The sequence below is a fragment of the Podarcis gaigeae genome (assembly GCF_964106915.1).
Source record: "Podarcis gaigeae genome assembly, chromosome: 1".
Classification (NCBI taxonomy): domain Eukaryota; kingdom Metazoa; phylum Chordata; class Lepidosauria; order Squamata; family Lacertidae; genus Podarcis; species Podarcis gaigeae.
Window position 1 is genome coordinate 59,475,837 of NC_139678.1, and position 19,039 is coordinate 59,494,875.

The 19,039-nt window shown below is 42.0% G+C and overlaps 1 protein-coding gene across 2 annotated transcripts; it reads right to left on the reverse strand.

Moving 5' to 3' along the window:
* Positions 1–16,651, reverse strand: CSRP3 (cysteine and glycine rich protein 3). Of its 2 annotated transcripts, none has more exons than XM_083752928.1 (6): positions 16,495–16,651; positions 9,570–9,712; positions 5,362–5,530; positions 3,734–3,866; positions 1,287–1,380; positions 1–454 (listed from the first exon to the last, which is right to left on the reverse strand). In XM_083752928.1, the coding sequence occupies exons 2-6, from the start codon at positions 9,679–9,681 to the stop codon at positions 384–386; spliced, it is 579 nt and encodes a 192-aa protein (XP_083609054.1). In that variant the 5' UTR covers positions 9,682–9,712; positions 16,495–16,651; the 3' UTR covers positions 1–383. The 2 variants fall into 2 exon arrangements, with proteins under 2 accessions (XP_083609054.1, XP_083609055.1); XM_083752929.1 differs by having other exon boundaries at positions 9,570–9,695; positions 16,491–16,625.
* Positions 16,652–19,039: the final 2,388 nt, after the last annotated feature.

Sequence of the window (19,039 nt, forward strand, 5' to 3'; positions counted from 1 at the left end):
TTACAGTCCAATATCTTTATTTCATGACATACCAACAACACATATTCAAAAGTGCTGTTTTGGCACTTATAAGCAACAGAATGTAAAATAGGAATCAGGTTCTGTTTATTTAACATTGATGTAAAAACAGTAATCTTTATAGTGGTATCCTAGGTGCTCCTGTTATTTAAAATAGGTAGCAATTCTGAAATTATTTGTGAACAGTCCAGAAATTAAGATATTAAACAGTAGCTGTTAAGAAAGTAAATGTTTTCCTACACTACCTCTCACAACAAGCTTTCCTGCACCATTCTACAAAACTTGTGGAAGAAAGGAGAGTACTTCTTCAGATGAAAAAAGTATTCTTAATACGTTCTTGTTCATGTGTTACTATTTGGACAAGCCTAAGCCTGTTCAACTTGAGTGAGGCCACCAAATCCAATTCCTTTAGGACCAAAATTCTTTGCATAGCAAACTGGAAAAGAAAGAAAGGCATAATGTTTGAGCTGTTTTCATGTGGCACTCAACACAAAACATATCCCATACTTCCTTCAAGGCCGTCCCTGAAACTCAGCTTCTCCCAAAAAAGCTTTTGGAACAACCAGTTGTAACTAAGCCAAAGTATGTGTAATTTAAATGGGATTGTGAGGAATTCTGTATAGCACTACAACAACTGTTCCATCAGTGCAAGCTTTTCCACTTGCCAGATGGAATGATCCCCCTTCCCTCTGCCTGTGTACTGTTCTGGGGGTTCTGAGCCTGAAGAGCCAATTGAGGTGGGGGCAAAACCCCATTGTACTAACAGATCAATGGCCCTTTGCCTAGTTTCACATGGGTGAGAAGGAGAGGAAAGATGCCAGGGGAAGAGGGTATCCTGCATTTCCTTGCCTCAGCATCACTGGCAGGTTGGGGTGGGAAGATTCAGAATAGTGTGGTGTCAAGACATGGGGGTATCTCATACTTGAGGGAGGAGCTCGATATGTTTTCTCACATGTTTAGTTAGCCCAGCCCTGAGAAGACAATTTGATCCTGCGAAAATTTGCACCTAAAATTCATAAAGCTAGCATTCCCATCCTGACGCCCTCCCCTTTGGTTTAATAATATTTCCAGTTTCTGGTAGAAACCCAGTGCTATTGCAGCCCAAATGTGAGCAGTAGAGGCAGCCTCTTTCTTTAAGGACCTTTAAGAAAACCAAGTGGCAGCGGAGTTTCACTCTGAAGAAAAGATTTTTTGGTAACTCCACAAGTCTTCAAGGGAGGCACCTTAATTTGTCTGAATTAGGTATGAGGCATGACAACTACACTTGCCTTTACAGTAAATCTCTCCATCTTTATCTGTGACGTTTGTAGACTCTAGACTCTTCCCACAGAAAGCACATCGGAAGCATGTCTTGTGCCACGGCTGAAACAAAGCAAAAGAATATTAGCCGCCCTGTTGTTAGCCGCCCTGAGCCCGGCTTCGGCTGGGGAGGGCGGGATAGAAATAAAAAAATATTATTATTATTATTATTATTATTATTATTATTATTATTATTATTATTTTATTATTATTGAAATCAAAGACATTGCAGGTTTACCTTTCCAAGATTTATGCATTGGTAAATAAAGAGATTAACTCCCTTTGCACAGACACCCACACACCTCTCCCCAGATTTAACATTTTCAACAGCTCAGGTGGAAATCTATTACCAGACTGACTGGAAGAGATGGAATCAATTATTCTCCTGTAGGGAGGGAATGTGATCCTTGATACGGGTTGTCTCTGCCTATCTCACCACTGGCAGAAAGTTAACCTTTTGAGGAAGACATCAGAGGCAGGACCACCCCCTAACTCCCAATCTACTCCCTGCCTTTGCCACTTGAGGAAGGCTCCCTGCTCTGATCTAGGCACAGCAAAAGAAAAAGGTGGGAACGCCATCTTGGAAAGGATTTCAATAATATAATGAATTGCTTTGCTTATTGGATGTTAGCTTTATTTACAAGATGGGGTTGGTGGAGACCCAAATAAATGATGCCCCATTCTCTGAAAGGGACTGTTACCTCAGTGCTCTACTGGGTTGCTTTCCTCTCTTGTACATTTGTCATGCAGCCACTTGGCAATCCCAACACACATTCCAAGATTGACTCATCTTCCTCAGATGGAAGGAAGGTTCTCCAGAGGGTAGCCTAGCTGTTTGTCAGACAAAGTCTTCCTGGATTTATATGGACACGGCTTTATTATATTCTACTCAAAGAATGGCCTCCAACCCCAACTGGTATAAATGGAAAGCGAATTTCTATTTTCAAATAAGTGTTGGAGGACATTCTGCCCACCTCTCCTTCCTCTTGAGACCACCTCTGGTGTGGGCTGGGTTTTAGGGCTTCTGCCTGCATCATACATATCATGTTGAGTGCTTGTGTTTGTTTTGTTCCATCCAATTGTTGATCTACTTTCTAAGTTTCCATGTTTTATATGGTTCCTCTGCATTTTTGTTTTGTGGGGGTTGAGGAATAATAGGACTGGGGAGTTGTAAGGATCCCAAGAGACATCTCGTCCAAACCCCTGCAATGCTGGAATTTCAACACATGAGTTGTTCCTCCTTTGACAGTTTGGACTGGAGGGCAAGGCAATTCCTCTCCCTGGAAGAGGAAGCAAAAGAGTTGGAAGGGCCTGCCTATCCTGATTAGAGGGAGACAACAAGTTCCATCTGTAAATAGAAATTCACACCAAGTACCAATTTCCATTTCCTGATATTGGAGAACACTATACAGAACATAGGAGGAATTTGGCATCATGCTTTTACAAACATGCTGTTAGTACAGGCAGTTCTGCTTGCCTGACAGAATGATCTCGCCTCTTCTCCCCCCACTCACCATTCTGGGGGTTCTCAGAGAACCCCGCCCCATAGCAAATAGGAGGCATGTGGCAGGTGCGGGGAGACTGGAAAGCCCCATTGCACTGGTGTCCTTCCGTGGGGCAGCAGAAATATTGGGGAGAGGAATAAACATTAAGCTTTCTATTACAAGAAGCTAATCGGTATTTGACTGGGAAGTTAGTGTCTTCTGCAATCAAGCCCTCCAGCCTCAGGAAAATACATTTAGAATCCATTTCAAGCAACTATGGTAGAAATCGTGAGTTTTAAGGATATAAACTCAATTACCAGCTGAAATTAGACAAGAGCATTCGTGTCATGATGTTTGCATACCTACTGAAGACATTTTTGTTTAATACATTTTTCCCTGGGGTTTGACCCAGTCATTTGTGGAATATTAATTGTGTTTTTTAAAAAGAATTTGTGAAGATGGCTATAGAGTTTGATGTTTTTAGAGCTGTATTTTAGTCTATTTTTATCTTGTACCTCCCACCTTCAATGGCTTCAGATTAGAATGGTTTTTACATTTGTTAAATAATATTTTTAGTTGCCTTAATAAAAGCAAAGCTGTTGCAGTAAAATTAGTAAAATTATGTTGTATATGATTTTATGTGAAGTCTTAAAACATTTTATTTCTATGTGGAATTTAAATGCAGCTTATTTTGTTTTCTTTTAATCTGGTCTATGGGTTTAGCTATTCCAACGGGGAAGTTGGTTGTTTGAATTAAATGTAGAACAGAAACATGCCTTTACAAGTCAACCCTAAATGTGTCTTTTCAGAAGCAACACCAAGCAGTTAGCACTCTCATGCGCTTTCCATTCTCTTTGATTAAAATTTCAATTTTGGCAGCTGCCCCTCTGCTATAATGCAATGGCACTTTACCTGCTTAGCTCGTTTCTTACCTTTCCTCCTCCCATTATCTTCTCTGCAGCATACACTGACTTCCCACAACGAGGGCATTTATCAACATCGCCAAATTTTTTGGCAAACTTTGAAGGGTTGGTAGGAGTGGAAGGACGAGCTGGCTTTGGTGAGCTGATGACAAGAATGTTCAGTGCACATTAAGCTTTTTATCTTGGAGCAGCTAAATTAAGCACTACAAGCAGAAGATGTGTCGTGGCATCCGTAACAAAACAATAATCACTTTTGGTTGAAGAATACAAATACTTTATACAAAAAGAGGGGGCATTCTGTGGAGGCAGAAAGTAGCCACCATGCCTAAGGTAAAGGTAAAGGGACCCCTGACCATTAGGTCCAGTTGTGACCGACTCTGGGGTTGTGGCGCTCATCTCGCTTTATTGGCCGAGGGAGCCGGCGTACAGCTTCCAGGTCATGTGGTCAGCATGACTAAGCCGCTTCTGGCGAACCAGAGCAGCGCATGGAAACGCCGTTTACCTTCCCGCCGGAGCGGTACCTATTTATCTACTTGCACTTTGACGTGCTTTCAAACTCCTAGGTTGGCAGGAGCAGGGACCGAGCAACGGGAGCTCACCCCATCGCGGGGATTCGAACTTCAGACCTTTTGATCGGCAAGTCCTAGGCTCTGTGGTTTAACCCACAGTGCCACCGCCGTCCTGCCGCCATTCCTACTACCCTTCAATAACCCTCTCCTCCATGAGATGTAACGTGCAGTGGTACCTCGGTTTTCAAACGTAATCCATTCCCAAAGAGTTCTGAAACATTTGAAAACTGAAAACTCAAAAGCTGATAGCTAGGCCTCAGGATCTTGCACTCAGCGGAAGCTGCATGGCATGTTCGACTTCCAAGGCATGTTCAAAAACCAAAGCATTTACCGGTACTTCCAGGTTTACGGCATTCGAAAACCAAAATGTTCGTCAACCAAGACATTAAAAAACCGAGGTACCACTGTACTTGGAAGTAAGTCCTATCAATTTTCAAATAAGTTTCCTTAAGGTTACAGCTTTGGGAAATAATAATAATCTGATTCTACAAGTGATGAAAATCTTTATGGAATTAACGTATTCATGCCACCACACATCTTGCAATGCTCCTTTTCTTATTCTTACTGTGTTGCAATTGTAACCTTTCATTCCATGTCTTTATGAACATAGAATTCTCCAAATGAAACAGTCCCCGCCCCCCAATATAAAATACCCACAGTCATTTTTCTGCCCGCCTTCCTTAGACAATACAGATTGCATTGTGGCTATTCAAGTATTAATAACATCTCAGTACAATGCAGAAAAATAATTTCATCATTGTACTAAGAACCCATCCCTTTGATTGTACTGCACTTAATGAGTCACAATTGCGGTGAATAGTAAAGACTGTGACAATATGTAAAGCACGGGCTCTTTCTGTAGCATAATTGCCCACTGGCATAGGAAATCTTTTTCAAGTAATATTCTGCAGGGACAGAACATCATTAAAATGGATAAAAATTATTAGATCTATTGAAGAAAAGTCTGTGCTACAGCTTCCCCTGCGTGTTGTTATGGAAACTAATGAAGTGACTTGATGCAACAGAGGCCATAATTATTATTTTTAAAAAACCGAGGATTCCACTCACTGCTGTAGATCCAGCCCAAGATGCTCTCCAGTGTCTGTGCTGAGGCAGCCTGCACCTTGTCCAAAGCCAATCCCTTTTGGGCCATATTTTCTCCCATAACAAGTTTTGCAGTAGATTTCAGATTCGTGGGCTGCCACTGTCGTACTGTCCAGAGCTTTTCGGCAGGCCACTGGAAAGGAAGCAAATGCACTGAAACATAGGCACCTGCAGTTTGCTATAGGTTTCAGGGAGTTGGACAGAAGAGGGTTCCTGGAGCCAAAGGTCTACTAAAAGCTACTTAATAATCAGTGGCAAAGTATGCTACTCACATCTGGGGTGTTAGTAAAATTACAGGTAAATGGCCTGGAAACGTTAGGAGAGCAAATACTAAATGGTAGAGGTCTTTGTTTCAAATCTCTCCTCAGCCACAAACTCTTTAAGTTGTTTCAGGCAAACCACATACAGTCCTGCCCTCTCCACAACAGGAGTAACAGGACTGGCCTTCCTTACAGGGCTGTTGTAAAGATTACTAAGATCTATGTGAAGTGCTTTGGAGATTCATAAATGCTGCATATATTTTTTAAGCTCCGGTCTTATTAAGCCTTGCTTGTGTCTCATAAATGTGTATTACATCTAAGCCACCATTTTGGGAAGTAATTGCTTTCTGATTCTAAAAGTGATTATTACCTCTACACATATTAACAGAACTTTGTAAAGCCATCACCAGAATTGTAACCTGCTCCAATTCTTATTCATACTTTGCTTCAGTTGTGGAAAATGCCATATTCTCTTCAGACATAAAACATCCTGATATAATGAGTGGTATAAAATGGAAGAAATGTCACTGGAGATATTTAATTTTATATCACTGGATTTTGGATCCAGTCCTAAATAGTGAAGAAATAGGAGAATAGGGGAAAGAGAAAAACCAAAATTCCTACAGAGTTCAATGAGATTTACTCTTAGATGATGATGATGATGATGATAATCATAATCCTAATTTATTATTTATACTCCGCCCATCTGGCTGAGTTTCCCCAGCCACTCTGGGCAGCTCCCAATCGAGTGTTAAAAACAATACAGCATTAAATATTAAAAACTTCCCTAAACAGGCCTGCTTTCAGATGTCTTTTAAAAATAGGATAGCTGCTTATTTCCTTGACATCTGACGGGAGGGTGTTCCACAGGGTGGGCGCTACTACCAAGAAGGCCATCTGTCTTGTTCCCTGTAACCTCACTTCTTGCAATGAGGGAACCGCCAGAAGGCTCTCGGCGCTGGATCTCAGTGTCCGGGCTGAATGATGGGGGTGGAGACGCTCCTTCAGGTATACAGGACTGAGGCTGTTTAGGGCTTTAAAGGTCAGCACCGACACTTTGAATTGTGCTCAGAAACGTCACTCATCCAAGCAGCCTGTCCACATCCTCAGAGGTAACAGATTGGAATTGATCCCATGTAACAGGACTCTAAGGGACGCGGGTGGTGCTGTGGGTAAAACCTCAGCGCCTAGGACTTGCCGATCGCATGGTCGGCGGTTCGAATCCCCGCGGCGGAGTGCGCTCCCGTCGTTCGGTCCCAGCGTCTGCCAACCTAGTAGTTCGAAAGCACCTCCAGGTGCAAGTAGATAAATAGGGACCGCTTACCAGCGGGAAGGTAAATGGCGTTCCGTGTGCTGTGCTGGCTTGCCAGATGCAGCTTGTCATGCTGGCCACGTGACCCGGAAGTGTCAGCGGACAGCACTGGCTCCCGGCCTATAGAGTGAGATGAGCGCACAACCCTAGAGTCTGGCAAGACTGGCCTGAACGGGCAGGGGTACCTTTACCTTTACCTAACAGGACTCTAGCACTCTCACCCCGGCCCTGCTTCCAAGGCGAAGTCTACCGCCTTCCGAATCTGAGTGACTTTATGTGCAAAAAACTTTGCAAAAGCATTGCAGGAGATCTTGGGATCCCTACTAGGCCCCAGAGATGAAGGTGGTTCTGATAGATTGCGAACCACCTGAAAGAGTCTCCTGCTGCTGTTTTCTGCAGATTTAATAGAGGCAATGAAGAAGGTTCTCTTCACTGTCGCCATTGCCACTTGGTAGGCTCAACATTGAGCTCTAACCCGTGTCCAGTCCAGTCCAATTCAGAGTGAGTTTTCCGCCACCAGCGTTCTACCTGTCTCAACAATTGTTTCATTGCCCTCAGCTTTGGGGATTACATTGTTGTCCTAAAATTAAGACCAGTAAAGCAAGACATTTCTGGCACTATATGAAGCTGATCTGTCCCTTTTCTGCATTCTTCTCTGTGAAAAAATGATTTTGTGTGTCTGTGTGTGTAAGGGGAGTGATGTAGATAAAGTGCTTCTATTTCTGGCCCCTCTGGGACAGAGTATCTGTTTGCTGCAACAGATGGAGTCAAAGCCCTTGAAGTGCTATTGTTGAATCAGCTCCGAGATATTCGTCAATCTGCTGGCAGAGGCAGCACAGCCGCCATGAATTAGTTTTAGGCTTACAAATTGTGATCATGCCACATGTCCACCACAGATGTGCTTTAAGTAAAAGTCAGCTGGGAAGCAAAGTAAGTAAATAGCAAGCAACACATGAAAGAGTATCTTTCAAGTCAGTCACAGGGCTGCAGATAATAAGTGGGCATTTAATTTTTTTTTAAATGGAAGAAGGGGACTTTTTTGCCTGCATTATACTATAGAAATAGGAAGAGGATGGTGATATTGTGCATTTGATGGCACATTATGAGCTGCTTTTACCTCTCTAGTTTTTGATGATTTTTTTATTTAATCTCTGATTGAATTATGGCTGTAGCTGATTTTGTTACTTTTATGGACTGGTGTGGTTTTAGTGTTTTACCAGGCGAATCGAGATTCTTGTTGCTTTGCTTTAAGTTATTATTATTGCTATCATAATCAATATATTAATTTATTAATTATGCCCCTGTATTTGAATAATGTACCCAGCATATTGTACAGCATGAGCGTACGGTCATATACATATACAGTGGAATCTTGGTTTTCAAATGTAATCCATTCTAGAAGACCGAGAAAATAGAAAAGCAATGGTGATTGGCAAGTTCAATGGGGAAAATGGAAAAACTTTATCTGATGCTCGTATTGTTTGATTTGAAACATCTGCTTTTATTGTTTTTTAATATTTTGTTGGGAGTCAGCCAGAGTAGTTGGAGCAGCCCTGTCAGATGTAAAGTGTAAAGGGACCCCTGACCATTAGGTCCAGTTGTGACCGACTCTGGGGTTGCGGCACTCATCTCGCTTTACTGGCCGAGGGAGCCAGCGTACAGCTTCCGGGTCATGTGGCCAGCATGACTAAGCTGCTTCTGGCGAACCAGAACAGCGCACGGAAACGCTGTTTACCTTCCTGCTGGAGCGGTACCTATTTATCTCCTTGCACTTTGACGTGCTTTTGAACTGCTAGGTTGGCAGGAGCAGGGACCGAGCAACGGAAGCTCACCCTGTTGTGGAGATTCAAACCGCTGACCTTCTGATCGGCAAGTCCTAGGCTCTGTCGTTTAACCCACAGCGCCACCCATATAAATAATAAAGGTGTTGTTGAGTTAAACTGAGTGTAATTTCTTCCCTATTCTTCACTGAAGATCATAACTTGTCGGCATTCGTCTGTCCCAAGAGACAGTGGTGTGTGCCTCCAGTCAAACCACTGTGTTAGCAGCACCAGCGTGACCTCCCCAGGGCACAAGCCTGGGCAGGGTGTATGGAGGTTCTGGGCTGCCCAGGCAACAAGACCCCACGCTCGACCTAGCTGATGTGGTCCCAAGGAAACAGAGCAATATGTTGGGCACAGCTTGGCTGCAGGTGTTGCTGGAAGGAAGCATGCAAGATGTCATCCAACCATCTTTGGGGCTCCACCCTGAATTTGTGCAGCAGAAGGTTAGGATTAGATTTTTCCTTCTCCTAGATAGGCTACCTTCCCAGGTTGACAACCTCCTCTACCCCTCAGATAATAACTATTCCACCATAAACCTCCATTTCCCATATATTCCTTTCAGTTTAGACGAGTAGGATTAGTGCCACAATCAACTGTAGTATAAGGTTACCAGATGTCCCCATTTCCCAGGGACAGTCCCTGGATTTACAAATCAGTCCCCATACAAAATCCATTGAAGTTGAAAAGTGTTCCCGTATTCATTGAAAAAAATCTGGTAACCTTACTGTAGTACATTGTGGATTCGCTGGTGAAATAAAATAGCAGAGATCCACTTACTGCAATGGAAGCACGTCTTATGAAAACTACGGCCATTACACTGGATTTCTTCAGCATGGTAGACAGTCTTGTCACACGCACCACATTTGGCTCCACCTCCCCAGTTTGGCATCTTGAAACTTTCAACTGGTTTGCAATGACACCTTTAAACCAAAATACAAATGAGTCAGAATGAGAACATATTAGTAACCTAGTTTGCTCTCTCATACCTCTCTCTTTAGTAGTGGTCAGCGTTCCGGCAGCCCTTCAGAATGCACCCTAGAAGGATTATTCTAGAGCATTCTGGGGGAAGCAATGGTGGGCTCCTAGAGGGTGACCACTCAGAGGAGCTCCACCACCTCTAGTGGCAGCGGCAGAAAAGAAAGGCAAGCAGAGGTTGCTACCGCTACTGTGAAACTGATATGCCTTCCTGAGACTTTGGGGACTTCCAGATGGGTGTTTATTCAGTGTTCCTCTTGCATTAAATCTCCTTCTGGCATCAAAAGGCCAGACCATATCCCCCACCCCCCAATCTGAATTTTACCTTTCTGTCGGAAAATCTAACAACAACAATCTTCTTCTTCTTTGGCAATCATTTGTAGCCAAGTAAGATTGTTTCCCATAAACATGGTTTTAACAATGAGGCTGTAAGTGACTGTGGAGGCCAATTCTGGATCCACATGTCCTTCCACAGTGGGGACATAGGCTTCTGGGTGGGAGTTGATCATGGTGAGGGTTTGCCAAGCGTGCCTTCCTCTTAGCACGTTTCTCCCTTTCGTCCTGAGTTTGAGCATCTTCAAAGCCCATGACACCTTTGGTAAAGACTGTTCTCCAATTGGAGCACTCACAGGCCAGTGTTCCCCAATTGTTGATGTTTATACTACATTTTTTAAGATTTGCCTTGAGAGAGTCTTTAAGCCTCTTTTGTTGACCACCAGCATTATGCTTTCCATTTCTAAGTTCAGAATAGAGTAGTTGCTTTGGAAGACAATAATCAGGCATCTGTACAACATGACCGGTCCAATGAAGCTGATGTTGAAGAATCATTGCTTCAACCCTGGTGATCTTTCCAGTACACTGGCATTAGTTTGCCTGTATTCCCAAGTGATGTGTATTCCCAACTTTTGAAGATACTGTTGATTTAATCTTTCAAGGAGTTGGAGTAGACATTTATAAATGGCCCACGTTTCACAAGCATACAATAAGGTTGGTCGTACAATAGCTTTGTAAACAAGCATTTTGGTTTCCCTGCAAATGTCCCAGTCCTCAAACACACTGCACTTCAATCTGGAGAAAGCTGAACTCGCAGAGGCCAGGTGATGCTGGATTTTGGCAACAATGTCGGCCCTTGAGGAAAATCTAACAACAACAATACCCCACTGCCAACAATCTCAGGGACCTGCTGTAAACTTCATATAGGATAGGGGCTTAATTTGCAAAGCTCCCCAAATTTTCCTGCCAATTTTGCACAGACGTTTTAAGCTGAATTTAACTTTCAGCTCTGCCTTTTTTAAAAAAAGATGCACTCCAAGAAATGTTGCCTTCTGTGCAGCTATTAATGGTACAGAAATCCCCTCCAGTTCTGAACCGGGTACACAGCTGACATCTCTTGCTGCTCCAATTACCGTTTCATCAAAGCCTGTGATGTGTTCACACCTGCCTTCTCAAACTGCAGCTTGTTCTTTCCAAGTATTTCTCTTTTACTCCACTTGCATGCAATTGCCTCAGAGATTAAGGCGCTGCTGAACTTTTTGGATTCATCTCCACATTGAGAATAAAGTAATGGCTCTGCCACATTATAGTGGGAATATGCTGTGCCTATTAAGGGGACATGAAGGATTCTGCCTTTGAAAAGGAAATGTTGCCTAACTACACGTACTCAGCCCAGGAGGAGTGAGAGGAGATAGAGTTGTATTCCTAAAACATTTGAACTGACTCTTGCAATGATACATTGGGGGTACTCCTGACCATGTTTATTCATCAGGAATAAGGGTATACCTGGCAGTCCAGTCCCTAGTAAACTGCTAGGAGAAATATGCCGTTGTAATGGTATAGGATAACTCTATCAATTTAAAACAGGGGTGGGGAAACTTTCAGGCTGGGGGCTGAGTTCTCTTCTGGACCACCTGGCAGTGGTGGGTGGGGTCAGAGGCAAAAGTGAGTGTAATAACAAATACAATTTTTATCTTTTCTATCCTCCATCCAGGCAAGCAAGAGGCATTATCAGAGGTTGAGGACAAAGTCCAGCCAGGCAAAAACACTTGGGGTGGGAAGCAAAACCAGTAATTGGTGTGGTCTGGGCCTGACAAAGAGGTCTGGAGAGCTACATTTGGACCCGAGTGTGGCTGTGCGTCATATTTTAAAGATTTTTCAAGATTAAAAATAAGAGAGTGAAGGGACCTTGAATCTGCCCATCAACAGCACTTGGACAGCAGAGTGAGCAGCCACGCAGCTCAGCTGGTACAGCAGTATCCTCTTTTGCCTACCCTATCTAGTAGGCAGCTATATTCTCTTCCACCTTATGTTTCTAGCTGAGCTCCTTTCCTTTCTTTAGCTCAGTCTTCTCACTTATTCCCCCCTGAGCAGATGCTATTTTATCACAGCTTGCTATGTGGTGTTGCTCAGCGACGGAAGTTAAAAGGAATTCTTTCCCGCAGGCATCGTGTCTCTGATATGATACGGTTGGTTATGAAGGCAGACTGCAGAATGAATTCCCACATGCTGGATTTTACAGCACAGCGATGCACACGTCTGCGCAGAGCATTTGAAAGTGTATCGGCTCAAAAAGGATATTGTAGGATTGGAAAAGAAGTAGAAAAGGAAAAGCCCAAATTATCAAGTAGCTGGAGCAAATGCCCTATGAGGAGAGGTTAAAACATTTAGGGGTTTATCGTTTAGGGAAAAAATGGGGAGGAAAGACACATTACAGAGGTTTATTGGATTATGCATGGTGTGGAGAAAATAAACAGAGAAGAGTTGTCCTCTCCTTTGCATAATCCTAGAGCCCAGGGCCAGTCTCACTGCCTGTTCAGTTGTCCTCTCTGAGCAGGTAAGCAGTGAAAACAGTAAGATAATGGAGCAGTTTCCTCCTGTTGTGTCTCTTTGAGGTTTGTCCAACAATGAAATCTCTCTCAATAGTGAGTTGTCATACATCCGGAATTTCCCGGACACAGCTGGGATTCATCCGTAAAAAAGAGTATCCGAGAGGAATGGCAGCCCATATCAGCAGTGCTGATTTTTTGGCAAGTTTTCCCCCAAATAGGCAAAAACTTCATGGGGGGGGGGGAGAGATTTTTCAATAAAAAAGCAAACAACTCCCCCCCCCCCATTCTCAACAACTTTTGTGCCCAGATTTTCACTTTTTGAAATATGGCAACCCTATTTTAACCTCTTATTCCTGTGCCACAGGAGTGGCTAACCTGTGGCCCTCCAAATCTTATTTGACTCCACCTCCCATCAGCCCCAGCCAGCATGGCTAATGATGAAGGGAGAGCCACAGGGTAGCCTGTTGCAATAGTCCTGAAATTGTCAGCTCCTTCTTCACCCCCTGGTCTACTTCCTGGCTTCCATTTTCTTCTTCTAACTCTTACAGAAAAGTTCCAGTTTCTCTCCTGGAAACTACGGTCCTGCAGGAGTATTCATAAATAATTATTCATAAATAAACAACAACTATACTACATTTCCCCTTTCCCTCTTTTTTTTTTAGATTAAAACAAACAATAATAGATTTGAGTGACACTTCTAACATTAGAAAGCTTACCACAGACTTACACACGCTTTCTAAAATGCGTACTTATATAAATGCACTAGACATAAACATGTCTTTGGATAGCTTGATCACTCCTAATAGTCTTCTTTTGAGTAGGTTCAACAGCCACTATCTCTACCATGGGCATAGCAAAGGGGGTGGGGGCACCTGCTCCCCCAAATCAATACAAATCTGAGGTTCTGACCCCCCCATAACAAAAGCCTGCTTCCCCCTAACAAAAATCATGGCTACGCCCATGATTTCTACTGTGCCATTACTGCTGTTATTACCAGATTCTTCAACATGTTGCAGTCATGAGGTGTCTCTGCATCACTGTACTCAAGCTGTGGCAGGACCTTTAACAGATGTTTGACATTCTTAATTACAGTTATCTAATTATCAGTGCTAACAAGCTCAAAATAAGTAGCTCGCTTCGGCAGCACATATACTAAAATATACTAAAATAAGTAGCTGATCTGCTCCAAAGAATTACATAGCATGCATGCTTATCTATTGGCCGATGCTGATCACCTGTGCTATTGCTAGCAACACAGGCCAAATCTCCAACTCTGAAGTGTTGTTTTGCAGCACTGGCACATTCAGAACCTAAGAAGGCCTTGCTGGGCCAGGCATCCTGTTTTCACAGTAGCCAACCTATGAGAAGCTCACAAGCAGGGCATGAGCATATCTGCACTCTCCCCACTTGTGATGCCCAGGAGCTGGTATTCAAAGGCATGCTGCCTCCCACACTGTTGTTTCACCTTCTCACAGTTGGTGAATGTCTTTGAGGCCCTATCTGCAGTATACATTTAAAGCAGTACGATACCTCTTTAAACAGTCATGACTTCCCGCAAAGAACTATGAGAGCTGCAGTTTGTTAAGTGTGCTGAGAGTCGATTGGAAACCTCGATTCCCCTCACAGAGCTGCAATTCTCAGTGTGGCTTAACGATCAATCCCTGTTTCCAGAGAACTCTGGAAATTGTAGCTCTGTGAGGGAAGTACAGGCCTCCTAATAACTCTCAGCTCTTACTAACTGTAGTTCCCAGGATTTTTTGGGAGATGCCGAATGTCTGAATGTTTAAGCTGATGTGATGCTGCTTTAATTGTATGGTGCAAGCAAGGCCTAATAGAAAGATCATTTGCCTCACCTTGGTTGTAGGGCCCAGGCGCGAATTTCACATAGCAAAAGCAATCTAGCAGGTGTCTCTGTTAAAGTTCTGAGCAGAGGAACTTTGCTCCGTAGGAGATTGGTGAAAGTATCTTGTATAGAGAGGCTCCTTGAAACCTGGACCTGGCAGTGTGTTTAGTTATGCTAACCTTTGTATTTAAGAAGTCAAAATGAAATTAATCCAGAACCACACATCATGCTGCATGCTTTTACAGTACCAATCACCTCTTAGGTTTGGTAATGGCTGGAAGAGAGAAAAGGGGTCTAGACCAGGGGTTGTCAATCTGGTCCCTACTGCCCACTAGGGGGCGTTTCAGGATTCTAGATGGGTGGTAGGGGGTTCTACCGCACAAGCTGAATCCTCCTTCCATTGAGCACTGGTGGCTGGTAAGGAAATTTTACCATCAAGAAAGATGCATTAGTGGGTGGTAGGTATAAAAAGGTTGACTACCCCTGGTCTAGAGACTTCCTTCATCTTAGGTGACTGGCATTGTCATTAAGCTCAGAGAGAAAAGGGAAAATGAATACTTTGGCCATATTCTGTGAGCATGGAGAGGTGATATGATCACAGCTGCTTGGCTGGTGGCAAAAAAGTAAGCACAATGTCCTCTTCATTGACTCATGTTTCAGATTTACTGCAGAATCTAGTAGGTGGGTATCTGCTTTGCTCATGGCGCTTTCTTGATGTCTCTGAGTCATATTTTCTTGGATGATCAAATGCTAACTTGACATTAGAACATCACATCAACATTTGTCAAGTTGTTCTTGACCCAGTCCTTGCCAGGAGAGTTGTTTTCTTACTATAGCAACCTCACCCCCAAAATAAAAGTTGTGTTGAGTTTCTCTCAGTGGTGCTAGACAAAACCACAAATGAGGTATTCTTAACTGAGTCAAAGGATTTCAAATAGCGAAAGATTTATCAAGTTCTATCCTTCCTTCATAAAAATGACCCTCTAAATGTCAAAAAGAATATGGAGCAGATTTTGTGTTGATATATTACCAAAAGGAGTTGCTTTGATTCTTTCTCACTTAAAGCATAAAAAACCACCCCAAAATAATCTGAGCTGATATGAGTTATAAAGAAAACATAATACTGGGAAACCTATAGAAGAACTGCTGTGGACTATCAATACTGCCATTTCTAAGAGCATTACACTAAACCTGTTCTCTCACATAAATGTTGAATGCATTTGATGATACCGGATACTGAAGATTTCAAGTTTAAGGAATATTGACTTAGGAACACTACTGTCATAGAGTCTTTTAAATAACAAATAGTCTTCAATAAACTTCTATTTTCTTTATTTCTTTATGAAGAAAAACACAGAAATATAACTTCACTCTTAAACGATTTCGGCTAGAGCAAAATAACCGAATTACTATTTATTGTGACATAAGATGGTTAAGATAATTAGATGCCTAATGCACCCACAGTTCTCTATCAGGAAACTTAAGGCCTGATTCCAGTTTAAAACAACACCATATAATAATGAAAACTGAAGATCTGGCTGTTGTAAATTATAATTGTTTCCAAATTACTACTACTAGTAGTAAATTATAATTGTTTCCAAATTACTACTAGTGCTAGTATCAGGAGCAGCAAACGTTTCATTCAGTATCAGAGGTCTGACACTGCACAGCACATAATGTTCATCTTTCTAAGAGTATTTTAAAAATCTATAATTGAGAATTTTTGGATATCAAGATGCCAACCGCCACTTCTTAACATAATTTTTGCCAGCATTACATTTTTTAGTTGTGCTGTACTAAATAGATTTTCATTTATTGGAAGAAAAATTCAGAGAACCACAACACATTTGGAAGTAGCCAAAAAAAGATGTTAATAATCAACATGTCGGAAATCTTCACATAAAGCATCATGCCCCTGCAAACTTAAAATACAGAGCACTACCTTGGCTTGTAAATTAAATGAGATATAGGAAAAACATTATCTCAGTGAAAAGGAAAATGCTCAACGTGCTCATTAAACATAATTAGAGCCTTTTGACACTTTATCATCATGACTTACCAGGATGAGTTGTATCCCCTTGTCTTCTGTGTCTTTTTGAAGAGCTTAAGCTAGGATCTGGAAGTCTTTAAATACTTCCAAGTAGTTACAAGCTTTGGCTAGGAAAGGGTGAGGGGAGTAGTGTGTGTGTGTGTGTGTGTAGGGGCACAGGAGAAAGAGTACGTGAGCAATGCTACTGCTATCAGGTGGCTTAAAATAACTTGTGACAAAGCCTTGGATTGAGCACCAATTATGAGCAAGTTGCAGAACAATGCAGGGCCCTCCGATTACACCCAGATGCCCTTTCCAAGTGCAGCTGCCTAGATATAAAGAAATTTAATAAATCAATGTGTCACACAGGGCATGTGCTAGGTGAGAGGTCAATTATGATTGAATCTTTAAAAATAAAATTAAAGGCAGAAACACTGATCAACAATATAGGCAGCAATATGACGGTGTCCTCAGCCACGATGAATGGTCATTAGGGAAATACCTTACAGTACATGAATACTAATTTGCGTAAAGAAAATAATATGAGAATTGTGTTGCTACAACCTAAAGCCAATAAGTCGAGCCAGTTGGTCAGGTATCAACCATGGAGCTGGCACTCATTGCTACTTTGTCAAGCCGCAGCTCTTCTGACAAAGCCTTACAGAATGCTCTGTTCACTTTTTGTGAAGAAACAGGGCTTTCAGACATTTTGTTCTGGGTTTTTACTTGGTTTCAATGGTTGCTTTTTTGCTTCAAGGGCACCTCCTGCTTAGGAGAGTCCAAAGTTCAGAGAAAGTTGTTCACAGAAGAGTAAGAAATCTAAGAGGTGATGGTTTGCTTACAACATTTTGCACAGGGAGGGTCAAAGTTTCATTCTAGACATCTGAAAATGAAGAGAAAATAGAAAATTAACCCAGACTTTCCTTTCCTCCTGTTTGGGTAAAAGGGGGGTGGGTTAGTAAAAACAACTGTATATAGGTCATGTTTAACAATAGATCAATTAGTCAGATGGTTGTGAAGTCAGAAATGTGAAGGCTTGAAACTGCAAGAGAGAAAAAGGGAATGAAACAGTTTCAGAGAGCTGGAACCCTGGAAGATGTTAGGCATTGCAAGAGTAAGGAACCAGGAGAGGACTGTGAAGAAGCTTAGAAGTGGAATGAAACCTTCACAGTCCTTTAAATCTAGTTCAACATTACAAGAAGAATAAAGTATAACAGTGGCTTGTGCTTACAAGAGTCCAGACTAATTCAAAGAAAATAACAATCATGGCTGAGAGACAAGAAGATACTGTAGTAGAGGAGGCAGACATAAAGGGATTGAGCTAGAATGAAGACATTTTGCTCCGGCAGGCATCCAGGGGTTGGAGAAGGCTTGAAGAGAAATGTAGAGTGGCCAAGTGAGTGTTAAACCTGTAAGGCTAAACTGTTTGGGAATCTGAACTACTTAGTACAGTAATAGGAAATACATTTCCTGAAGGGTTTTAGCTCTAGTTAAGAGAAAGGGACATTAATTGCTAGTTAATGCATGTATGGAATGGTTATGAGGGATATCATTGTAGGTTTCCTGCCACAAAGAGGCAGGGAGGTCACAAGGGACATTTGGCCAATTAGAATTCAGAGTCAGGTGACCAAAGTGCCCCTCGTGGAGAAATGTGGTGATGTTTCTCCAAAAATACAGATTTAGATTTAGTCCAATTACCAATGGAGGATTCTTTTACTGACCTCAGGGTCAGTAAGAGTATATACTTGCTTTAGATATAGCAAAATTGCCAGGGGCTAAGCTTGTAATTGTTTACAATTTTGCCACTCTAGCAAATGTGTATATACAGCAATAACTCAGGATACGAGCACATGGAAGCTATAATATTTTTTTTAGTCTTCAAAGGAAGCACAAGTGTCTCTTTTTGTCCATAGATTCTATTTATTTCAATCTAAGTGTAAATGCAGGTTTGTTTTTGATCAAATGAATCACAGCAGCTGCTTCAATTTTTATTTCAATCACTCGAAGTGCAAGATGCAGTTATTTGGACAGACGGAATATGTGCAGAGTCTACAAACACCTTTCAAATGTTTGAAAGCTGCACATCAAGAATATGAAGTCAGACCCAAGATCAAAGAGAGCTTCCCAAGGCAGGCAAGTGAATGAGGTAATCAGGTCATACTGTATTTTAAGTCAGGCTGGCGGAAAAGCACAGCAAGTCTGATAAGCAGATCACTGATGGTATTAAGAAATACAAATAGGAAAGAAATAACAGAAAGGTTGTCATGTTGTAAACGTGAACCAGAGAACCTCCAAGAAATTAAAAAGAAGAAACAAAAGAGCAGGTTTTAGAGAAGTTGTTATTATTTCAGAAGCAGAGCCAGGAAGCCTTGATCTTGCAGTGGCTCAATAGCAAACAGAAGAGTACATATTTTTTCCCTATACAAAACATAAATTGGTGTACAGTAGTTCATTCTTCTAAGTCATTCCTTCATATAAAAATGTATCAAAAGAGAACCCGCAGGAGTTAAGAAGTGAGTAGAGGGCAAGATAAAAATGCAGTTTTCAAATGAATAAAACAATGGAGATTCTGTAG

What these genes read in the sequence shown, in the direction of transcription:
- CSRP3 (XM_083752928.1), bottom strand. Translation starts at nt 9,681, where the DNA reads ATGCCAAACTGGGGAGGTGGAGCCAAATGTGGTGCGTGTGACAAGACT. An exon ending in AGATAATGGGAGGAGGAAAG is followed by an intron (nt 1,381 to 3,733) that starts GTAAGAAACGAG and finishes GCTTTGTTTCAG; the next exon opens with CCGTGGCACAAGACATGCTT. An exon ending in TGGAGAGATTTACTGTAAAG is followed by an intron (nt 455 to 1,286) that starts GCAAGTGTAGTT and finishes TTTCTTTTCCAG; the next exon opens with TTTGCTATGCAAAGAATTTT.